The sequence below is a fragment of the Euprymna scolopes genome, chromosome 7, assembly GCF_053919585.1.
Source record: "Euprymna scolopes isolate OS-2025 chromosome 7, ASM5391958v1, whole genome shotgun sequence".
NCBI lineage: Eukaryota > Metazoa > Mollusca > Cephalopoda > Sepiida > Sepiolidae > Euprymna > Euprymna scolopes.
In genome coordinates, this window is record NC_136488.1 from 81,000,970 (window position 1) to 81,023,486 (window position 22,517).

The 22,517-nt window shown below is 35.5% G+C and overlaps 1 protein-coding gene across 4 annotated transcripts in view; it reads left to right on the top strand.

The window, feature by feature from the left end:
• LOC145279794 (O(6)-methylguanine-induced apoptosis 2-like) overlaps positions 1-22,517 on the top strand; it is a 137,838-nt gene that overhangs the window by 107,262 nt on the left and 8,059 nt on the right. For all 4 annotated transcript variants that reach the window (XM_080131124.1, XM_080131125.1, XM_080131123.1 and 1 more), the window contains 3 exons: positions 1,966-2,069; positions 9,865-9,929; positions 14,660-14,853. In XM_080131124.1, coding sequence (XP_079987250.1) covers positions 1,966-2,069; positions 9,865-9,929; positions 14,660-14,853 — 363 coding nt within the window. The remainder of the gene's footprint in view (positions 1-1,965; positions 2,070-9,864; positions 9,930-14,659; positions 14,854-22,517) is intronic.

The window sequence follows — 22,517 nt, forward strand, 5'->3', positions numbered from 1 at the left end:
TTTTTTTTATTTTTTCCAAGAGAGTTACTCCTTATCAAGGCTTGAAAGTCACTCAACGATAAGGGTTAATGAATGTAAGGTGGTCTTTGAGATGACAGCTTAGTGATTGTTGGTGGTGCAAGTTGGGTAGAATATGATTATTTAAGAGGGTGAGATAACAAAAACTTGTTTACATTGGACTTGATCATTCCAGAGAGAAGGACTAATATTATCTTAGCTAATTATTTACTTCTTAACTACCTAACTGACTGAAATGAGTGACACACACAGACAAAGACGTTGACTTAACATTTTGCTTAAATTATTCGCCATTATTGTTGGTATCTCATTCGCACAGCATCCACAGAAAGACTGATTTGAAAAAAAATTTCTATCTCTCCCAGATCGAAAAAACATGACATGACTTGTTATCGTTCGACTGTTTTGTCTACTGTTTAACTTCTGCCACATGCCTGAACTTTACATTATCTGTCTCTGGGAATGATTCTGTTTGTAGATTAAGGTTAACATGACATGCACTAAGTGTGACCCTTGTCAAAATTCATACTAGTCAATTTAATCCTCATTGATGTACGGTCCCTAATATGTAACAGAAATAACGAAAGATAATTATTGCAAAGGCATGAAATGTCATTCACTTAAGTCTTGAAAAGACCAACGCTATAAGTAGGAGGAAAACAATCAGCAGGAAGAGAGTTTTACAAGCCTGCAGTTCTTGGGAAGAAGCTACTGGAATAAGAAGCTGTATTATAACGAGGTATCAAAGCAACGAATTGATGAAGACCACTAGATCAATGAGTCACATGAGCCGGAACAAAAGAAGCAGAGAATAAATCAGACAATTCTGAAGAATGCATGTCATAATATATTTTAAAGAAAAGACTGAGTAGCCGCATCACAACTGTGTGAGAGAGGGTACAAAGAAGAAGAAAGGTTGTGGTTAACCAAATTAAAAATTACATTCAAGGATTTTCTCAACTTCTCAAACCTTAAATAAGTAAAGCATTGAAGAATAATAATTTTCCACACTTTTGAAGAAGCCGCATTTTTGTGAAGGAGCACTTAACAAAAATGACTGCTGCCAGGATGCACCTTTGTGAGCATGAGATTAGGAGGGAGTGTGAAGAGATGAAGGAATAAAAGTGGCCACAACTAGTATGCACTCACTGAAAGGAAGCAGTGATTGCACGTAGGAGCGTATTCAGAACCGTTTGATTTTGAAGTGAAGGACTAAGAAAGTGATCTCCCCTTCACTTTCTAGCACTTCAATAAAGAATACTCCTCAAGACACAATTGTTCTATTGCTCTCCACTTTTAGCAATTCCAATCATGTCAGAATATATTCTTTCATTGTTTCATGATCTCAAGTCTTTGATTGGAATGCAGAGTTGACATCATTATCAGCAATCCAGTTTGCATCTAGTTTTACCTGGATCCGTAATTGTGTATATGCAATAATTCCAATATTTTCCCAGGAACCGTTTGATTATGCAAAATAGGTGCTTTGTGGCAATTCAAAATAGTTCAATCGAAAGACTGAGATATATGAGGATAAAATGCACAAAATATCCTAAAATGAAATGCTGTGAACACATTCTTGATGATTTAAGAGCTGAAAGAGCATTGCGTCATTTCCATTTTTGTATTACTTTGAATTCATACCAATTTGATATAATTGACCAGAATATTTTAGATGGAGATTGATAACATGTATCATTTGGATTGTTCGGACTACTGTTTTCATCTTGGGTGTTGAATAGTAGTCCAAACAAATCAAATAATACATATCAAACTTTATCTCCAAAACTCAGAAACATTAGAGCAAAGGGAAGTAATTCATTCCAAAATGTAAAAGAGGGAAATTGAAGAGTTCTTTTTCATCACATATTTATTTTATATTTTTGTAAAAAAAAAAAAAATTAATGTCTGTTTATGTTTTTTTTTTGTTTTTTTAATATTTTTCAGGCCAATATTCAGTAAATTACAAATTAGTCCAAGAAAGTTTGAAAACCGTTTCCTGCCCTTTTAAGTCAAAATCGAAACGCATATGTACAGATAAAACTTATCCTGTAAGCAAAATATTCTTTTACTATTTATGCATATTTATGCGCTTAGATGTCTTCTGATAACTTATTAAGCTTGTAGAAAAAAGACATTTAGTCATGTAGTGTATTTTAGTGACAGTAGCGTCTTTGAAAAGTGCAAGGAGCTGCTCTAACAATTAATATACATGTAATTAAATTGACAAATAAAAAAGATGGATGAAAACATGAATGTTATGAATGGGTCACCAGTTAGTAAGTGCTGACTCAACAATGGAATTTTGGAATGAAAATGAGAAAACATGAATTCATGAACAAAATATAAATATATATCAATAATTTTACAGAAATGTAAAATATACTTTGAAAGACTAAAGTTTGTTGAGAAGTTTTAAAGTTCTTGAATGTGTGTGTGTGTGTGTGTGTGTGTGTGTGTGTGTGTGTGTGTGTGTGTGTGTGTGTGTGTGTGTGTGTGTGTGTGTGTGTGAGAGAGAGAGAGAGTTTACCTTCTGGATTGCTGTATTCACCGGAGATAGAGCAGGCTTAAAGGAATTTCAGGATGGTGTCTTCCAGTCTTTTAGGATGAACGAGAGTCGAGGCAGACGCATTTCAGGTGTCCCTGGAACAACTCTGAAATTTTGTTCACCAAGCCAGTATTATGGGCTTGTTGAATTTTATACAGGATTGTCAGTTTTGGAGTTTGAAACGATTTTTATTGGTTTAAAAATATTTTCAGTTCTACACATTCCAGTGAAAAAAACGGCTTGCTTTTGAAGTGATGAAGAGAGCGAATGTCAAACAAAAGTGGAGAAAGAAAAAGGGTAGTAATTAAAGCCATTTGCTTTTTAGTATTCATTCGAATCACATCTCGATGTAAAAAAGCTGATGATGAAAGAAGTGAAAATGAAAGATAAAAGGAAAAGCAAGCCGAACAAACCAAAAAAAAAAAGGAAAAAAAAAGGATTTGCTTACTAACGTGGCATCATGCCTTGTCCGAATTGATTTTTATTTAAAAAAAAAAAAAAGGGTTATTAAAGTGGCTTCGTAACTTGTCCAAACTGATTTTTATTTAAAAAAAAAAAAAAAAAGAAAAAAAGGTGTTTATTGATCTTTTAAACCAACTTATTTCTGTTTGAAAACATTATTATGTATTTTTGGAATTTATACTAATTTTGCCATGACACGTCAATACGTAATAATATTTTTATCTGAAATGCATTAGTTTGAAAGATCACTAATTTAAATAGGCACACATAAAAAGAATTCATGTAACTATCTGCTATACCTCGGGATTAATGCATAAGAAAGAGATGTAGCTATCATGTTACTAGAAAATATACACACACACACACAAAAGGCTGACACAAGGGGGATAACTCTGAATGACTCGAATTTGTAAAAAAAAATTAATCTATTTCGGTTTTCCTAAGCTAGCTTCCTAAGCTTATATAAACCATAGAGCAAACTCTGGACAAGCATAATAACTCCCTGTTTACTTACCTCTCCATGAGGGCAGAGTTAGACACAATTTTTAATATGGAGAAAAATCTAGTTTACCGAAAAGGGGCTAACATAAAAATTGCCCCACTCTAGGAAGCTTTCTCTTTCACTTATTAAAGACAGAAGAGATGAAGCGTAATATCAGAACAGATACTATACTTTGACGGTATCCAAAAAACAAGAAGCAGAGTTGCTTTAAATTATTTATTTACAAAAAGAATATAAAATATGCAACAAAAAAACAAAACAGAAAAAAAAAACACTATCTTCTGTGAAAATGTTTTTACAATGAAAGTCTCAACATTCCCACCATGATCTTAATCATTTATTAAAAAAAAATTTCTAAAACATTATTTGACTTTCTAAATTTTCTCATTAAGCTTACCTAATAAATTTTCAAAGATGCGGCCAAATTTCTCTATAAAATATACATTTTGTCATTAAGTAGGTCAAAGAAGAAAGTTATATTCTGTATGATATGCAGTCATCACATTCAACTGTGTCAACGATTTTGAGTGACCGGGGAATAATTTGTCGTGCTGTGAAAGGCACTGCATCAATGTGAGCAATAGAAATTACAAGGCAACATATCAGGTCCATCTATGAAATGGAGAAATTGTTGAGCGTTTCAATATGAGATTAAATCCAAAACAGATCCTGCTAAACTTTTTTTATTGGTCAGACGAAGACTAGAAGTTAATTTCAGACTTTGAAGGAATGCATCAAAGAAGACTACAATCAAATTCTGGCTGGTTTAGATGATTCAAAAACAGATTCCAATTGCATAATTGATTAAATGTTTTAAAAAATAAATTGTAAAATATCGAACAGGGGTTATGAACATGCACTTGTACATTCACTGTCCAGGCCATATTCATTTCACTCTAAGATTGTTGTTTGATCACGTTAATGCTATAACTGTTGAGAAAATCGTAATAGGTGTGAGAAGTACTTGCTCCAAAGATGCCAATGTGTCTACATGTCTAGTTGGTTTAGGGTTAGGGTTAGGTTTAGGCTGCTGAATGATAAAAGAAATCAAAATGGCGACAGATGATTTTGTCTTCAATGGTTGCGTGAACTAATGTCTAGTGAAGAGTCGATACATAAATATAATATTCACTGCATTACTACAGAATGAGTGGACAAAGTTTGATTCTTGCATTTAAATATAAAGTTATCTTCATTAACGTGTAAAGAAAGAATGAAAGGGAAATTTGTATTGAGTGTTAGAATTACTTGCCTCAAAAACACTCTACACGTCTTATAGGATTCAGCTGCTGAATGATAGAAAAAAAAGAAAACAAAATGGCGACACCCAGTTAATTTTATCTTTAACGTGAATTCTCACTGAACATATGCAAATGAGATGCTGCTAGTTTCAATAAAAAAACTGTTTTTCAGAGATTATATCCATTCAGATTTTGGAGTAGCAAGCTTTGACACTAGGGTGTTGGATTTAACTTCAGATATTGTTAGTTGAAAGTGCATAATAGTTAACAACTGATAATGTAACTACAAGTTATTTGGGCTTTTTGCATATTTCATTTCTACACATGAATCTTATCTTCAAGTGACCTTTAGTGATTCCATATGTTAAAAAAATGGACAGATTCAACACCTGCTTAATGCCAGATTTTTGGGGGTCTGCCACTGAACCCTGTCATTGAATGGGTTGAAAAGACTGAGTGTATTTGTAAATTGTGCAAAATAAAAGACCCAGCAACAGTCATCCCTTTGAGGTGAACCAGAGGGACCTATGCAGTGTACCAGTAACTCAGGGATGAACCAGACTTGAACGAAATTAAGTGCAGCCTTTATACAGCATTGATACAGATTCTTTTGTTACATGACAGCAGTTTATTGGGTGACGAATCCACCCCAGAGAAATTGTTGACATTTACTTAGCTGATTTATGAAAATTGTCAGTACCGTTTGGTGATGTGAATGAAGAAATAATTAAGATGTTCTACTTTGGTAGGTTTACCTGAGGATATTAGGAGGCTTCTATTAGTGTCATCATCAATTGATGAATTAACAACTGACAAGTTATTATTAGCTGAGTTAGAAACATCTTTAAGGAACCAATTACAGCAGCAGCAGCAAGCACTAGACTTGCAGTATCTGAACATTGTGGAGGTAATGTGGATTCTCCTTCAATTAGCAAATGAGATGCTGCCAGTTTAAATAGAAAACCTGTTTTTCAGAGACTAAGCCAATTCAGATTTTGGAGTAGCAACTTTTAACACCAGTGTGTTAAATTTAACTCCAGACATATACGGCATAATCACATTAACACACTGGTTCTTGTCAGATCATCAAAGTTAAGCAACGTTGAGCCTGGTTAGTACCAGATGGGTGACCATTCGGGAATTCTAGGTGCTCTCCGCTTATTTCAACATTTGTTTCCATTCATCTTATACATACACTTCACTTGCCACTGTTATTTAACAATGTTGACTCAGGAGATTGTGCACCTCCTGCGACAAAAATTTCATGTGCAGGCACCCCTTCGTGGGTATCCATAGTCTGTCAAAGACTGAAGGAGCCTTCATTCATTTGTTTTAGCAATAAGCATAAGAGCCCTGTTTGCAATAAATGTTGGGTCCTTAATCATTTTGCTAAGGAGTGCCGGACTTGAAATAGTATGAGGAATATTTATCAACACTACAATGTTATCACTGCAATTGGTTGGGTCACATATCTCACAACTGTTTAAGAAGAAAATTCGGGAACAAGGTATCATTGCCATCTTTGCCAAACAATAAATGCAGGATTACTTATCGTTGGCAACAAAACTTGTAGACACAGGATATTTTCGATCGATAGTAAGTGCTAATCGCTGTCAGATGTGGACGAATCAACAGGTAAATGTTATGACCATCAATGACTTATTCCAAGCATGTTGTGGTTTAGATACTGTCATGATCTGCACTGAAAAAAGTGACACAACTGAAGTTGACATCCTAGTGACGCAGGAAAAAATCCTTGGCTATGACGTATTGATTAGAATTGACACAATAATAGCTTTAGGGAGGTCGTGATCACAGCGGCTGGAGGTATTTGGTAAAAGGAAAGAAGTCTGTGTAATTATTTCTATTGGGGGGAAAAAGACTTTCATGTTGCATTTATTTACCCACGAACACAGGGTCTGGACTGTGAGGTGGAAGTGGACCATGAGTGAATCGCCAGATCAGCTGTGTAATATAATTCCAGAATATGCAGTTCTACTAAGAATTGAGCTGCATACGAAGAGAAACTTCAGATGTGGATTGATAACGGTTGGCTAATACCATATTCTCAGGAGCATCAAAGGATTAAACTCGCACATGGCTGTTTAGCAACATGTGAAAGGTAAAGTGCAACCCATAATGAATTTACAGAGAATTAAATCAACTTGTGGATGCATTCACTGTCAATGTAGAAGTGTGCACAAAAACTGAGAGTGGCAGTTAATTTTAGTGGCTCATGCTTCTTTCTTATGCTGTTGGGATTTGAGCTGAATGTAGTGCTGCTTATTATGAAATCTGTAATTGACACTATTGCATCTCAAGACCATACGATCAAAAGTGGCACATTTTTATTCACAAGAACTTGATTCCTGCATCACATATGCAACAACATTCTTTGGACCATGTTTTGGTTTGAAAGGATTCAGAGCATCTGAGAGATGGAGTCAGAGGTGTTGGCTTGCAAGTCTGAGAAAAGGAGAGCACTCTCAGGTGGAAATGATAAAGTCAGATTCTAGAAATCTCTGATGTATCCGTACGTCAGATATAACGCACCAATTTTCTAATACTCATTGACTGCAGACCCTATAAGTTTGCAATTTGGCGGCAACTGCACTGACAACATTTGATCACTATCATCAGATAGTTGGAGAATATTTTCCTGATCGACAATGACACAGCGTTTCTTTGGAAGATTTGTGAAAAATTGAGACATGCAGATGCAGTTTTGATGTGTTTATTCACTGAGTGGAAATGGGATTGTAGAACCAAGTCACAAGATTATTAAAACTATCACAGCCAGAGAGAGCTGTTCAATATTGAAGGTGGTTTACTGGCACAACGTCATCCCAAGGATGATATTTTATCTTTCACAGCACCAACTCATGCACTACACATGTCAGTTGTTGAAGCTAACCCATTGTCTGAATTAGTGTTGGAGAAGGCATAAAAAAAAGAGACGTTGTTTGGGTGAACAAAATATAAAACTGAATGAGTTACTGAGATGATCAGCCTGCAATCTATACAAATTGATGGGGTACCGTGTCACATTAAAGACCTCTGACCAGTGATATGGATGTAACCGTCGTCAAGCGAAAAAAGCGATTCTGAGGATATGAAATCCACTTGACAATAATTCTGATATTAGTAGCCTCCCAGCTGAAGCGCTGTTTAGTGAAACTCCAACTGCAGATGAGAGTGCGCATGGAGATGAGGATGAAGCCTACATCATTCCTCTTCAAAAAAGTAGTACATAACAAAGTACATAACAAAGACAGACACCATGCCCCTATCTTGTTTGTGATGATGATATCAGGGTGGAGTAGAGTGAAACTTGTAAAACAGCCACGTGACTGCGTATCTTGTAGGGTTGAGCTGCTGAATGATAGAAAAATAAACAAAATAGTGGCACCCAGTTAATTTTATCCTCAACGTTCTTGCAAACTAATGTAAATTTTCACTTATGCAAATGAGATGCTGCCAGTTTGAATAAAAAGATTTTGGAGTAGTAACAGCTGTGCATTGGATTTTGGAGAAGAGAGCTTTAACTGCAGTGTATCAAATTTTGGAGTTTTGCAAAATGAGAATTTTGTCTAACCAAACTGAAATATATATGTCTCATTAACACAATTATTTACCCTCTTCATCATATTATTTTGCAAATACCTACACCTGTTCATAAACTCGCAAAAACCCTTCATAAACTAAGTATGCCACATTTACCCGCTAGTTATAGAGTTAATTCCTCCAAAAATGTAATAGACGTACTTCATTCAGTAGAACCCAAAAATGAACTCCTATCTTCACTTTATGTTAAAAGTTTCTTTACAAACGTCCCTGTTTATGAAACTATAGAGATAATAATTAATAATATATATAATAATCATACTCTCTCCGCACTTAAAATCAACCCTAACACACTAAGAAAACTATTAATCTCCTGTACCACTGAGGTCCCTTTTTATAGTCTCAACGGCACCCTAGATATCCAGGCTGTCCATGCCATCTTAGATAATTCTGCAGTCCCGCTGCAGATTTGCACATCTTGAAACAGATGTGACATACAAATTGAGCAATTTCCACCGAGCTTACTTCCTCTGGAGGCTGAATGGTATTCCTATGAACAATCATATGTCTTCTCAAACCAACAGTAGATTTGCACACTTTGCTGTATATTAAACAGATCGTTTGGTTTGGACTAATAGGTACAAAGTTGACCTGAACAGGAGTTTTGTGTGACTTAAGGTGGTTGACATCGCCAGCTTTTGACAGAAGCACTCGTTCACAAGTATTGCATTTACAGCTCTGTGTGTCATGGTTAAGACTATCAATAAATCTTTTGCAAAACTCTCTTCAGATTGTTGTAAGCCTGCTTTCTTTTCTCTAGAACATCACAACTTTCACATACAAGCTTTCACCACTTTGGTCTTGGAAGAGTAAGTTCTTCCCACGTGTCGATGTTGATTTCCAGGACTTTCAAATTATTCTTTCTACAGTCCCTGAACCTCTTCCTAGGCTTATGTTGAGAGCGCTTGCCATTTTTCAGCTCCTCATAAAAAAATTGTTTCGGCAGCCTACAATCTTTCATTCAAACCACGTGGCCAACCCAACGCATGTGAGATCTGATTACAAGGGTCTCAACACTAGAGCAATATGCTTTCACAAGGACCTCAGTGTCGGGTATTTGTGCTTGTCTCTTGATGTTTAAAATACATCTCAAGCATTTTTGGTGAAATTGTTCAAGCCATTTAATGTGCCTTTGATGCAATTTCCATGTCTTCAATGAATACAACAGTGTGGTTAGCACACACGTCTTGCAAACGCAAATCTTTGTCCCGTCTGTGATGTCACAATCAGACCACACTCTATTCTCGAACTTTCCAAAAGCTACAGCTGCCTTCTGAATTCCTCTTTGGATTTCAGTATCAAGAGAGCCATCCCTTGAGAGAAAACTACCAAGGTAAACAAACAAATCGACTACTTTTAGCCTAGCACCACAAACCATGATATATACACACACACACACACACACACACACACACACACACATTGGTCTTTATTATATTAATCATTTTTCTTTATTTTTCTTTATTTAGTTCCCTGGCCCAGGATCTTATGATTTGAATAAACAAATCAATGCCAAAATTGGAAAAAAGAAATTGTAAGTTTTTCAACATTTTTATTTCATTTTAAAGCTTAAAGTCTTGTTAATGGTTCTTTGAATCTGCAAATCTCATTCAAGTCAAAGCTGTGAAGTCAATACTTAAAAACCCTTCTCCCTGACTTTAAAAAAAAGGTCTTGTTCTGACATAATAGATTTTGAAAGATTGACATTCGATTAAAAGTTATTAATAAGAGTTAATGTCCATTTGTTTTCATTGTATAAAGTTTAGGGAGAAATGTTACTAGTATTAAAATGAATAAATCTATGCATTTGTCTTATATCAGCATAAATTTGTATTTTAAAAAAAAATTTTTAATTTTTCTTCCTTTGAAGATTGTAACGCTGGCTATGGGGACAGTCAAACCAGCTGCCAACATTGCCCTGCTTTTTATTGAAACCAACCGAGAGCTCTTTTTAGTATCCTCGTTGTTCCCTTAAATGCAATTGTCTGGATCTCTTTTGCACTTGGTTCACCAGGAATATTAGTTAAGTAGGACTTCAGGTTCTTCTTCATAAGATTCCACTTTCTTTTCATATCATACATGAGACCTTGATATTTGGTCTGTTTCTCCCTTTCAGCTCTGTTCAGACCTCCATCATTAGGGTCACTCACTTCAATCAAGGTTGTCACTTTCTGTGTGAGTGAGTTGAGAAATGAATTTAACTTTCCTAAGACAGATGGAGAGCTGACGGAAGCTGGCATAATACAGATATTAACATTTCCATGGATTTTCACTCAACTGTTTATTGAAGGAAAGCCATCTAGCCTTATATGCGCTTGAGGTGAATCAAAAATGTAAATTCAACAAATTCAGAGAAATCCTCTGATTGGCTCAAAATATTTTTATTTGTTTTTATTAATTCAGCCAGATATTGCTCAGGGCCATGTACACCGAAATGATTTTGAGCTTTTTCATTTTATGCACCAAAGGGTAAACTTTGCATTGAACTTTGAATATAAATACTTTGAACAAAACTGATTTTTTTATTTTTTATTAACGCATGTAGTTTATAATAAGAACAAGTGTCAATTCAGTTATATGTTGGCATGTGTTGGACGGCTTTTAGAAATTGACTTCCAAACTAATCTTATTTTTACTAGAGTGTTACCACTTATCAAGGCTCAAAAGCCACTTGAGGATAAAGATTACATGAAATTGGTAATGATGGTGGTGATTGGGTAGAACTTGATTACTTTAAATGGCGACTCAACAAAAATTTGTTTCTATTGGGCTCGAAAACGACTATGTTATAGTCAGCTGGGAAGCAGCTCCGGAGTATTGTGTGGCAACAACATGCTGTTCTAAGAAATAAACTTTGCTCATTTCGTTTATTTTTTGGTAGGTAGATAGAGAGAGGGGAGGAGGGCTATTGGCAATGGTTGTAACTAGATGAGTTTTTGCTGTGAATGTTTAGATAAGGTAACCATAGGTTGTAGCTCAGTCGAGCACCTACCATGAAAATAATGATAGAGTTGAGAAAAACTAGCAAAGTCGTTTGTAAGAAAGTAGTCGTAAGAAGGAGAAAAGCCCATCATCCACTAGATTTTGAAGTCGGTTTTGTACTTTTCAAGGCAGCAGGAAAGGATGCTCTAAGCAGCACCTCTGGATATGGCAACAGCATTTTATCCTAGAATGTATTTAGCTTTTTTACAGGTAAAGGATTGTGTCAAGATCTATCTTTGGTCAGGTCTTTATTTCTCCCGCTTTTTCTCAAGTGCATCCGTATCCTCCCTCCTCCCATGTTTTTCTTGTACTTCACCTGTGAACTAACACTGCTACCTCAGTTGCTTTACATCTACTAACCTAAGAACTCTCGTTCATTCTTTAAATGTGACCATACCATCAAAGTCTCCTGTTCTGCACACATCTCTCTATACTGTCCGGATCTTTGAAATAATCAAATCAAGGCTGTCTTTAACACTCACATTACACATCCATTGTATCATTTTCATATCATGTCTCCTCATACAACACATGTCAGCATGTAAAACGAATGTTAAATCGAGTATGTTAATACTGATGATGAAAAAACGGTTGATATGCCATGAAAAAACAACCAAAGCAAAACGAAATGTCTAGTGTCTCTCTCTCTCTCTCTCTCTCTCTCTCTCTCTCTCTCTCTCTCTCTCTCTTCATTCATTTAATGTTACTTTGTTAGACGTTTTTCGGTGCTTCTACATTATTGGGACGAGATTTTGTAGTCAATAAATGGAATTTTTAGATAAAAAACAATGGTTTCAACTGATTTTTTTTTTTTCAATTCTAATAAGTTACAATGGTAGCTTCCAAATTATGCAGTCGAAATTACCTGAATATTACGGAATTATTAAACAAAACAACTTCAATTGTGTTAGCAGGTGAAAAATTGCCACCATCTTTGTTTAATTCAAACAGAATATTACCTCCCGTTGAACTCTTCTGTGTTTTACAATCGTTTTCATGAAATTCTATTTTTTTTCTTTAATAAAAAATTTTCTACCCGTAGAAACAATTGTTTTCATGTGAAATTCAGTTTTACAAGTTCCGAAAATCTCGTCCCAATTCTGTAGAAGTGCCCGTTTTTTTTTTTTTTTAATTTTTTTTAGATATTTTGCAAGCTTACTCACAGTTCATCAGGTCAACACTTTCAAAATTATTTTTCAAGTTTTCTGCCAATCAAGACATCCATGCTTCTGCAACAACTTATTCAGTCGAATAACTGCTCTGCATAACCATGCCAACATAACCAATTACAAATATGGCCCTTTCAGCAAATCCTCTGACTTGATGTGTTGGGTTTGATCAGATTTTACATTGCACATGATGATGATGATGATAGTGTGTGTGTGTGTGTGTGTGTGTGTGTGTGTGTGTGTGTGTGTGTGTGTGTGTGTAACAACACCAACCCTATTTGGGTTTAACTGGCTTCCTCCAAAGTTCCATGGGAGTATAAAATTCACAAGTGGTCTCCAGTTGCATGTATATCCTCGTTAGGGGAGATGACAACGTTAGATTTTTGCAACTCTTGCAGAGAGGTGTCGACATCTTCCTACATTGCAGTGCCTGAAATTTCCAAATTGGTCGTCCACTTTAGCAATGACCAGGTTCAACGTTGCTTAACTTCAGTGATCTGATGGGAACTGATGTGTCAACATGATTATGCTGTACATCTGATGATGGATCTGTCGTTGCACTGCATTCGGATGAAAGAGGATTAGATGAGGATCCATTGCTATATAACAATTTGCTACTGACACAGCTGCTACACAACTGACCTCAAATGTAAAGAGGAATAGTGTGTGGTGCTATCAAAGGCAACAGCTCACGAAATTATGCCCAAGCTGCCTTCACATTCAACACCTGCATGCAGTATATTTCTTAGGTAGCATCCAGGGTGTCCTCATCTAGTACCAATGTCGTTGTGGAGACAATCGTCAATAGAATGTGCCTGTCTCATGTATCTATTCTTTTTATTCTCTTCAATAAAATTATGGATTTAATAAAAAAGAGTGACAGAAAAATCTTAATGTACAGATACAATTTGATTAATGTTGAAACCAAGAGAAGGTTCGATGCCTCCGTTCAGTCTCAAGTGACAATGGATACCCCCTGTAAGGGTAGCTGCATGTGTAATTGTGAGGCAAGAGTTGCACAAGTTCCAACAACACTTCTCCTGAATCGGCACTGCTTGAGTCCAGTGGCAAGAAGAAGTGCTAAACAACTGGAAACAATGCCAAGTGGAGAGCAAATACAACACCTGGAATTTCCAAATGGTCACTCATGTTTAGTAGTGACCAGGTTCAATATTGCTTAAAGAGAAAGTTAAATAACATTCCTTTCAACAAAATTGAATAACCCCCCCCCAAAAAAAAAATAAATATATATATATATATTTTTTTTTTCTCCAACTGAAGATCCATAATAAAATTGAATTAACGAAAAAAAATTTTAAACATTCTTTTCTAGTAAATTGAATTAAGAAAAAAAAAAAGAAGTTTTTTCCAGTTGAAGATCCACATCAGCCTGAATGTTTCAGATTGTAGAAGTTAGATTCAGAATTTTTGCAATCTTAATAGTCTAAGTCATACCAACTTTACACCTCTTTTTGAAAAGGAAAATTAACTAAAAATTATATATAATAGAGTTGGTCAAGAAGTAATGCCCAGGACTTCATGCCCACCACATGCACTCAGTATATTTTCTAGGTAGCAGATAGACTTCATTACATCCAGGGTGTTATCATCTAATAACACCTCTTAGTGGTGACTGAAGTGATGGTTAAGAAATCGGAGCCGAATGATAGAGAGTAATAACAACTTTATTTATGAGATCGGTCCAGACCGGTCGCAGACAATATGAGGCAAATAATATTTGTGGTACTATAACAGTGACAACATTCAACAGAATGTGCCTGTCCCATGCATCTCAATTATTAAATCAATAATTTTATTGAAGAGAGTAAAAGAAATAGAGTGACAGAAAAATTTTAATGAACAATAAAGATCTGTCATTGGCCTGTGGTCGGATAAGAGAGGGTTGAGTGACGGTCCATCATTCACTGCCATATAAGATGACATCCCTGATACATTTGCAACTTACCTTAGGTATAGATGGGGACAACTCGCAATATTATCAGAGGCAACAGCCCATGAAATTTCGCCGATGCCGTCGTCACTCTTGTATTTTTTTATGTATTTGTAACTAAAATTTTACATGCCAAATTTATTTATTTTTCTTTCTTTGCAGGCAAAAACATTACCTTTGTCTTTCAGCACCTGCTTTACAGCTTCCGCCCGAGCCTCCATGCCCAGGGCCAGGCACATATGATATTCCTTCTGATTTTCAAGAGAAACCCAAACAATACATGTCCAGTTCTGCATTTGTTTCTACCACAGGAAGATGGTGTGCAGCGACTAATGAAGAAACGATACCTGGGCCAGGTGAGTGGTTATTGATCTTTCTCTTGACTCAGTTATTAAGAACCATTAAAATCCCCAGCACTGAAAGACTTAACTGCAAACCAAACCAAGCTGCAAGGCATTGTATATTTTATGTATATAGTAAAGACGAGAATTTCCTTAAATCTGACTGGAATAATGTCACAGAGAAATTCGGAGGAAATAATGCTCTCTCAGTCACAAGTTCTCTTCTTGTAACCATTTGACTGGAATAATAGCTTTAATAAAAACAACTACACACACAAAAAAATGTTCTATCATTTATTTAGACCAATTGATGCCATATGTTTTAGAAAACGGCATAATCACGTTGACACATCGGTTCCTGTTGGATCACCGAAGTTAAGCAACGTTGAATCTGGTCAGTACTAAATGGGTGACCATTTGGGGCTTCCAGTTGCTGTATGTGCTCTCTGCTTATCTCGGCATTGTTTCCAGTCGTCCTGAACTTCTCCTTGCAACTGGACTCAAACAGTGCTGATTCAGGAGGGTGTGGTTGGGATTACGCAACCCTTGCCTCACAATTACACGCGCAGCTACCCCTACAGGGGGGTATCCTTTGTCTTTCAAGACTGAACGGAAGCATGGATGGAGAAAACAAAAAAGTTTATTTTTATTCGAATTTATGGATTTTTATATTAAATCCAATCAACAGATTTTGATTTTGGATTATTAATGCCATAGAGAAAGTCAAGGAAATAATGCTCTCTCAATCATAAGTTCTTTTCCTGCAACCCATTACATCATAAAGAAATAAGAAAATCTAATTAGTCATTTTTTATCAAACCATGTATTTGATTACTTCATATGAATCATGATGCTGATTCGCAAACGAGCACTAAAAAATAACAAAATTACATTTTCTGATTATAAATAATACAAATCACTAATATATTCTTTTTGAGTACACTTTTAGAATAAAAATAACAAAACAGCCCAAATATTTGTTTCTTTGGAAGACAAAAGTTATAACTTTGTCTGTATTATTTCCATATTCATTGAGAATACATGAGTTTTTTCATGTGTTAATGTCATAGATTTCTAAAAAAAATATTTCACCAATACATTCGAAGATTTGAAAATTAATACTAATAAACAAAAAAATCTCCTTTGAAAATATTGCAGATTTATAAAATTTATAATGATAGTTTTTTGTTTACATTAAATTTTAAAAATATAATATTGCACAAACTCGTGCAAACCACTTTCTATGTGAAAGTGAATAAATTATTTTAAAGGAATTCTGAAGCATTTAAACTGTTGATTTCTAAATAGAGGATACTTTGTACAATGGTTTATTTTTTAATTTTTTTGGTTGGTTAGATGATTGGTTAGGAATAAAGTCAGGATGAAAAATGTAATTTTGTAGAATTAATTGCATCTGACTGAAATTGAATATTGAACAAAAAAAATGGAACTTCCGTAAATAACACCAACATCTCCATTATTAAATATTCAACTTTTATTCAAGAGAACACTAAAATTTAATGAGAACTGTTTGCTAGGCTGATTTTTGTTGATAAACAAATGCTGTATCCTGGAGTTCCATTCTAGCAGGCCACTTGTTAAATTATAAGAAAAAGATAGCACATTCTATTATGAAGCGATCAGATCTGGAACTTTTTTTGAATTGCAATTTTTGCACCAAGCTTCATTGATTTTGAGTCTGTGTTGTTGCATCCTAACTCCCATGCAATTACAAGTCTAGGCATGAGTACATATGTGTGAAGCCAAGCCACAACTCAATTAAATGCAAGATACTATACATACATATAAACAAAATAGGGCCCTCATGCAACTGCTACAATTTCTAAACATATAGGATTTTGCGGAAACGTTTCATTATAAAGTTTGAGTTTAAGAAATAACAAGTGAAGCATGCATAGTCCCCCATGAGTGCACAATGAACGAGGCATAAAAAAAATGACTAAGTTCAGCATTTGCCTCTCACCCCTCATTTAGCCCCAAAAGTCTCCAGATGACATCAAATCCTGGTGAAAATGAACAAACAATGCAGTTTTAGGCCTTAACATATGTAAATTTGAGTTCTGCACCATGCCAAAAAAAAAGAAATGACTAAGTCCATCATTTGCCCCCAGCCCCATTTAGCCCCAAAAGTCCTCAAGGCCTTAATATATAAAAAGTTGAGTTTAGTACCATACAAAACTGCTAAATAGACATGCACAGAAAATTTTGGACAAATATAACAAAATAGTCCCCAAAATGGAGTGTTTTTATTAGCTCTAAAAGAGCCCCTGGGGCACACCCAAGAGTTATCATGAAGTATAGACAAACAAAATTATATAGAAATCAGAAAGTTTTTAAAAAATCCAGGGCATCAATTTTTTTTAATAAGCATAAAAGTGTCAATTTTAGCCATTTTAACCTGAAAGGCACCCCTTGAGGGGGGGGGGGCAACCAGAGTTTTCCCAGAAAATCCGTTTTGTTACTTTTTTACTCATATCATGTTTAATGTTTGTGCAAAATTTCAAAATATTCCAAAGCATAGTTATTGAGAAAAGTGTGGGCAGACAAACGGATGAACGGATAAGGGTGAATTTACAGGTCCACCCTCCTTTTGTCGGGGGGGGGGGGCAAAAAGCAGTGAATTAGGAATTAATAAATATGAGAGTACTGTGGGGATCCACACATGCACTAAAGATGAAATCTTCAGAACTGTAGAAATAGACTGAAAGAAACGATTCTCGAGGTGGTCTGTTAACGTCATAGCACATCATCTTCGTGGAATGTGCTACGACTGTTAATTTTTGAATATCCTGTTTTTGTTTCGATATATTTTACAGCCAATTAAGAACTAATAAATATCTAAATAGGTAGGCAAATATCTACATTTAATTAAAATTACTTTTAATGCCTGCATTTTTATGCTTCATTCTTTGCATATTTTCATCATTGATTAGAAAAAAAGTTATGGGCAAGAAAAATAAAAAAAACGAAGTATAAAAAGGATTGATAATTTTTATTCCTAATTTTATTTTTAATAAAAAAGAACTATAAAAGGATTGATAATATAATAAATATAATATAATAAGAATTGATAGCATGATGGCTAAAAACATTAATTCCTTCACCCTCAACTGGGCACTTTTCTATAGGGAGGGGTCGCTTTTTTTCGCCGATATTTTCGAAAGTCATCCCCTCTTTTCGATTGACTATCCTTAATTTAACCTTTGCCACTTCTGGTTTGGCGATGAATGCAACGGCAAACACGTCACTTTTTTTCACATTCTTTTCCTCCTTCGCGGTATGGGTTCGAGCCTGACTGCCTATTACCACTTTTTTTTTTTTTTTTTTGCTCCTCCAAACACCCAGGCAACGCCGGGCACTTAGGCTAGTATAATATAATTAGGAATATAATTGAGAATATAATATATTTGATAATAATATAAAAGGATTGATAATCTTTACTTAAAGGCATTTGGTGTGTGTGTGTGTGTGTGTGTGTGTGTGTGTGTGTGTGTGTGTGTGTGTGTGTGTGTGTGTGAGAGAGAGAAAGAAAGAAAGAGAGAGAGAGTTCCATACTGACTCCAAAACGGTTGGGCCGATTTTTAAAAGATTTTACACGCACTTGCCTTATGTTCTGGGAAGTGTTCTTTTGTATTAGAATGCCTGCAATAAGTATTGAATATTAATAATTGAAAAAATCCCATTAAAGAAGAAACAGTCGAATTTTGACCAAAGTTAACACTTTTATACAGTCGTTTGAGAGCATTTGAGAAGTTTTATCGCCACACATGCAGAAAGGCCTACCATACAAAATCAACAGTATGTTTTTTGATAAGACAGAGGTGCATTCGAAACGAATGTTTCTTTTTAGAGCACAATCGAACTATTGTACCTGAATTTTGCATTTAAAATTTGAATTCAAGTCAGCATATAAAAATAATTTTATAAAACCAACAGTAGGTTTTCTAAAGTGAAAGACTACAATGAATTGTAGAGAGGCATGTGGGCTTCCTCCAGTGCACCAGTGGCAATCAATTGATTTGATTGACAAATGGGTGATTTCACCAATTTCGATGACAATAAAAATCTTAGAAGTGTGAATGTTCATCCATGGATCTTCATTCAATCTTGAGCAATGTTGGGTATCCCTGTTAATATAATATAATATAATATAATCTATATATCTAGAAAAGTGAGAATGTGTGAGTGTGAGGGCAACTTGTTGTGGGACTACGGGTGTTGATGTTAGTCCTGCGAACTCAAAAAATATAAAAATGAAAATAAAGTGTAAAATGGTGTTGAACAATCAAACAACGATGACTGAGGCGGATGAATAAATTTAATACAACATATTTTACTTTTTTCAAAATCTTAAATAAATGAAAAGAGAAGACCAGAAAGTTTCTTCTTAATTGGGAGTCCTTCTGAGACTGAGGTAATGAAATGAAATGAAGTAAAAAAAGTAAAAGTTCTCGGTTAGAAATAGCCAGTCCTTTTTTAGGAATAATTAACCAACCTAAAAGTCCATCCATTACTTTAGCAGAGAGATAGAAAATGATAAAAAGTCCATTTCTGTGGAAAATTAATTATCGGGTTCGCACACGTTTAACGTCCCGTGGACGGAATCGATGATGACGTTTATATCTGAGGTTGACTACTTGGTTTTGGCGCAAAAAGCCCTTTTTCCAACCGGCTCCCCCAACACTATCAGAAAAAAAACATTTTTGAAATTTGTTTTCTTCGTAATCTGATTAGATGAAAAAAAAAAAAACAACATGTCTATAATGTAAGATGCTCTGGAAGATGTCCGCGTGAAAAAGCAGAGTTTAGTTTATATGTCCACAGAATTTGTGTGGGTGTAGAAGGGAAATGTGCATGCAGCTGAAACGATCTTTATACAGTTGCACACGCGACTGTATAAAGATCGTTTCAGCTGCACGCACAACTGGGTTTTACAGTTGGAGAGCACGCACTCGCTGCACGCCATTATTTTGTTTGAGTAGTCTTGACGTGACGCCGGTAAGGCTACGATAAACCTATATACTCAACAAATTTTTGATCTACAAGACTTGAAATTTGGTATATAGGGTATTCAGATCTTTTTAACTGGTTTTCATCTGGAAAAAAAGGTTGCTAAGGGGTCAAAATTGAAAAATTGGTACTGGGGGGTCGCGGCATTATTCTATTTGAGTAGTCTTGACATGACGCCGGTAAGGCTACAATAAACTCTTAACCTATATACTCAATGAAATTTTGATCTACAGACTTGAAATTTGGTATATAGGGTATTCAGACGTGTGGAAAACTTTTTAACTGGTTTTCATCTGGAAAAAAGGGTTGCTAAGGTGTCAAAATTGAAAAATTGGTACTGGGGGGGTCGTTGGATTTTTGTCTGTTTGTTAACTGTTTCACGAATGCATATGCGCGAATTGTTCACATGGCAGCTTCTTTATGTAACGAATAAGTAGGTTTGAAAACACTTTTTAAAGATTGTGGCAACCTGGCTTAATGGTTACCGTACTTGACTTACTGTCTTTAGGTTTTGGTCTTGATCTCAGCTTGAGTATTTTTTTTACTTACAAGAAGTGAACTGTTTAAAAAAAACATAATACTCGCATGCACATGTCTCAGTTTCTTTCTGCTATTTTACTTCATTTTTTTAAAAAGGAACTTAATGTTACATTTAATACCGAACAACGTTGGATACATCTGCTAATCTATAATATAAAGCGCAATTGTCTCTGTGTGCTTTTATGCATGTATGTATGTCCAGCTAAAACTAAAAAAACAACAAAGTCAACACCCACAAAATTGGTATTTTCTTGATTGGCATTACTTTGGATGAATAATATGTAAAATTGCGAAAAAAATATTCTTTCTTTGACCCTAAACTGGCACAAATTTCATCAGCTGGGTCTATTTTCCAGCCACTAACTAAAGAGAAGTAATTCTTAACTTTTTCCAAGGATTTAACTCCTTTATGCTGACTTATTAATTCAGGAATCTAAAAAAATGAATTGTGTCTATGTATGTTCAGAGAGGGATAGAGAGAGAGAGAGAGAGAGGAGGGGATGAGCTGCATGGAGAAGAAAGCGGAGAAAAACGGGAGAGAGGACAGAGAGAGAGAGAGAGAGAGAGTATGCACTACATGAAGAAGAAAGTGTAGAAAAATGAGAGAGGGGGAGAGAGAGGGGGGATTGGCTACATGGAGAAGAAAGTGGAGAAAAACGGCAGAGCTGGGAGAGAGAGAGAGAGAAAGGTGGTGGCTACATGGAGAAAAACGGGAGACAGAAGAAAAAGAGAAAGATAGAGTGATGGATAAAGAGATAGAAGTTTTAATAGAAACATTTTAAACTTTTGTTTCAGGCAACGTCAAATAACTCTGTTAACACGCTATGTGATATACAAATACCTGTATGTGATGTTGCCAAGCTAATCAAAAACCTTGATTCCAGTAAAGCAACCGGCCCTGACGGTATTCCAATTATAGTACTCAAAATCTTCAACCAGAACTAGTGCCCATACTTACAAAACTGTTTAAACGTTGTCTTAAGGAGAATTGCTTCCCATAACCTTGGAAAACCTCATCAGTATGCTCTGTATTTAAGATTTCAGGTGATCGCTCCTCTCCCTCTCAGTACAGGCCAATAAGTTTCCTGTGCATCATGAGTAAGTTGCTGGAATCTGTGTTAAATAGAGAAGTAATCAACCATCTCAGCAAAAATAACCTTCTTAGTGACACACAATATGGTTTCCGTTCTGCTAGATCTACAGCAGATATGCTTACAGTTATATCTCATAGGATTAGCGAATCTCTCAACGGATGCAACCTTTCTAGGGCAATTGCTCTTGACATATCAAAGGCGTTTGATAGGGTATGGCATAAAGGTTTACTTCACAAGATCTCCAGCTACGGTATAGCTAGAAATGTCTTCTCAATTATTAAATCATTTCTCTCTGATAGGTTCAAAAGAGTAGTAGTTGATGGGCAAAAATCAGAAGCTCACAGTATTAATGCTGGAGTCCCTCAGGGGTCCATCCTAGGCCCAACTCTTTTCCTGATCTACATTAATGATCTTCCAACTCACATCCTTACATCATTCATAGACATTTATGCTGATGGTACTACCATCTATGGTAGCACATCTAAGACTGTAAACGACCAAGTTCTCTCTGATTCTCTTTCCTCTGATCTTGAGTACGTAGTATAATGGGGAAAGGATTGGCTCATTACTTTTAATTCATCTAAAACCAAGCTTTTATCTTTATATGACACTATTGGTGTCATGAATGCATGCAGCGAGTTGCATATTGCAGTGAGGGGGGCGGTGTTTGACCGGACGGGATAGAGGAAGAGGGGGCAGAAGAGGGGGTGTTGATGTCTGATTGGGACAAAGCAGAAATGTCTATGGGATTTTGTCAGAAAGAGAAAAAAAACAAATAATAATTGTTTTTATCTCATTGTCGTTATATATCTGTTAACATGAAGGGTTGTTTTTAAAACCTCTGTTGAGGGGTATGAAGAGATCCAGAGACCCTTAGCTGATTAAGGCTGACAACTTATTGTTCGACCTAGAATGACTAATCACTCCTAATTTGATAATAAGTAAGAACCTCAGTACAAATTAATAGGATAAAAGGGAGAGAGAGAGGTGCTGAGAGGACAAGATGAAGGGTAA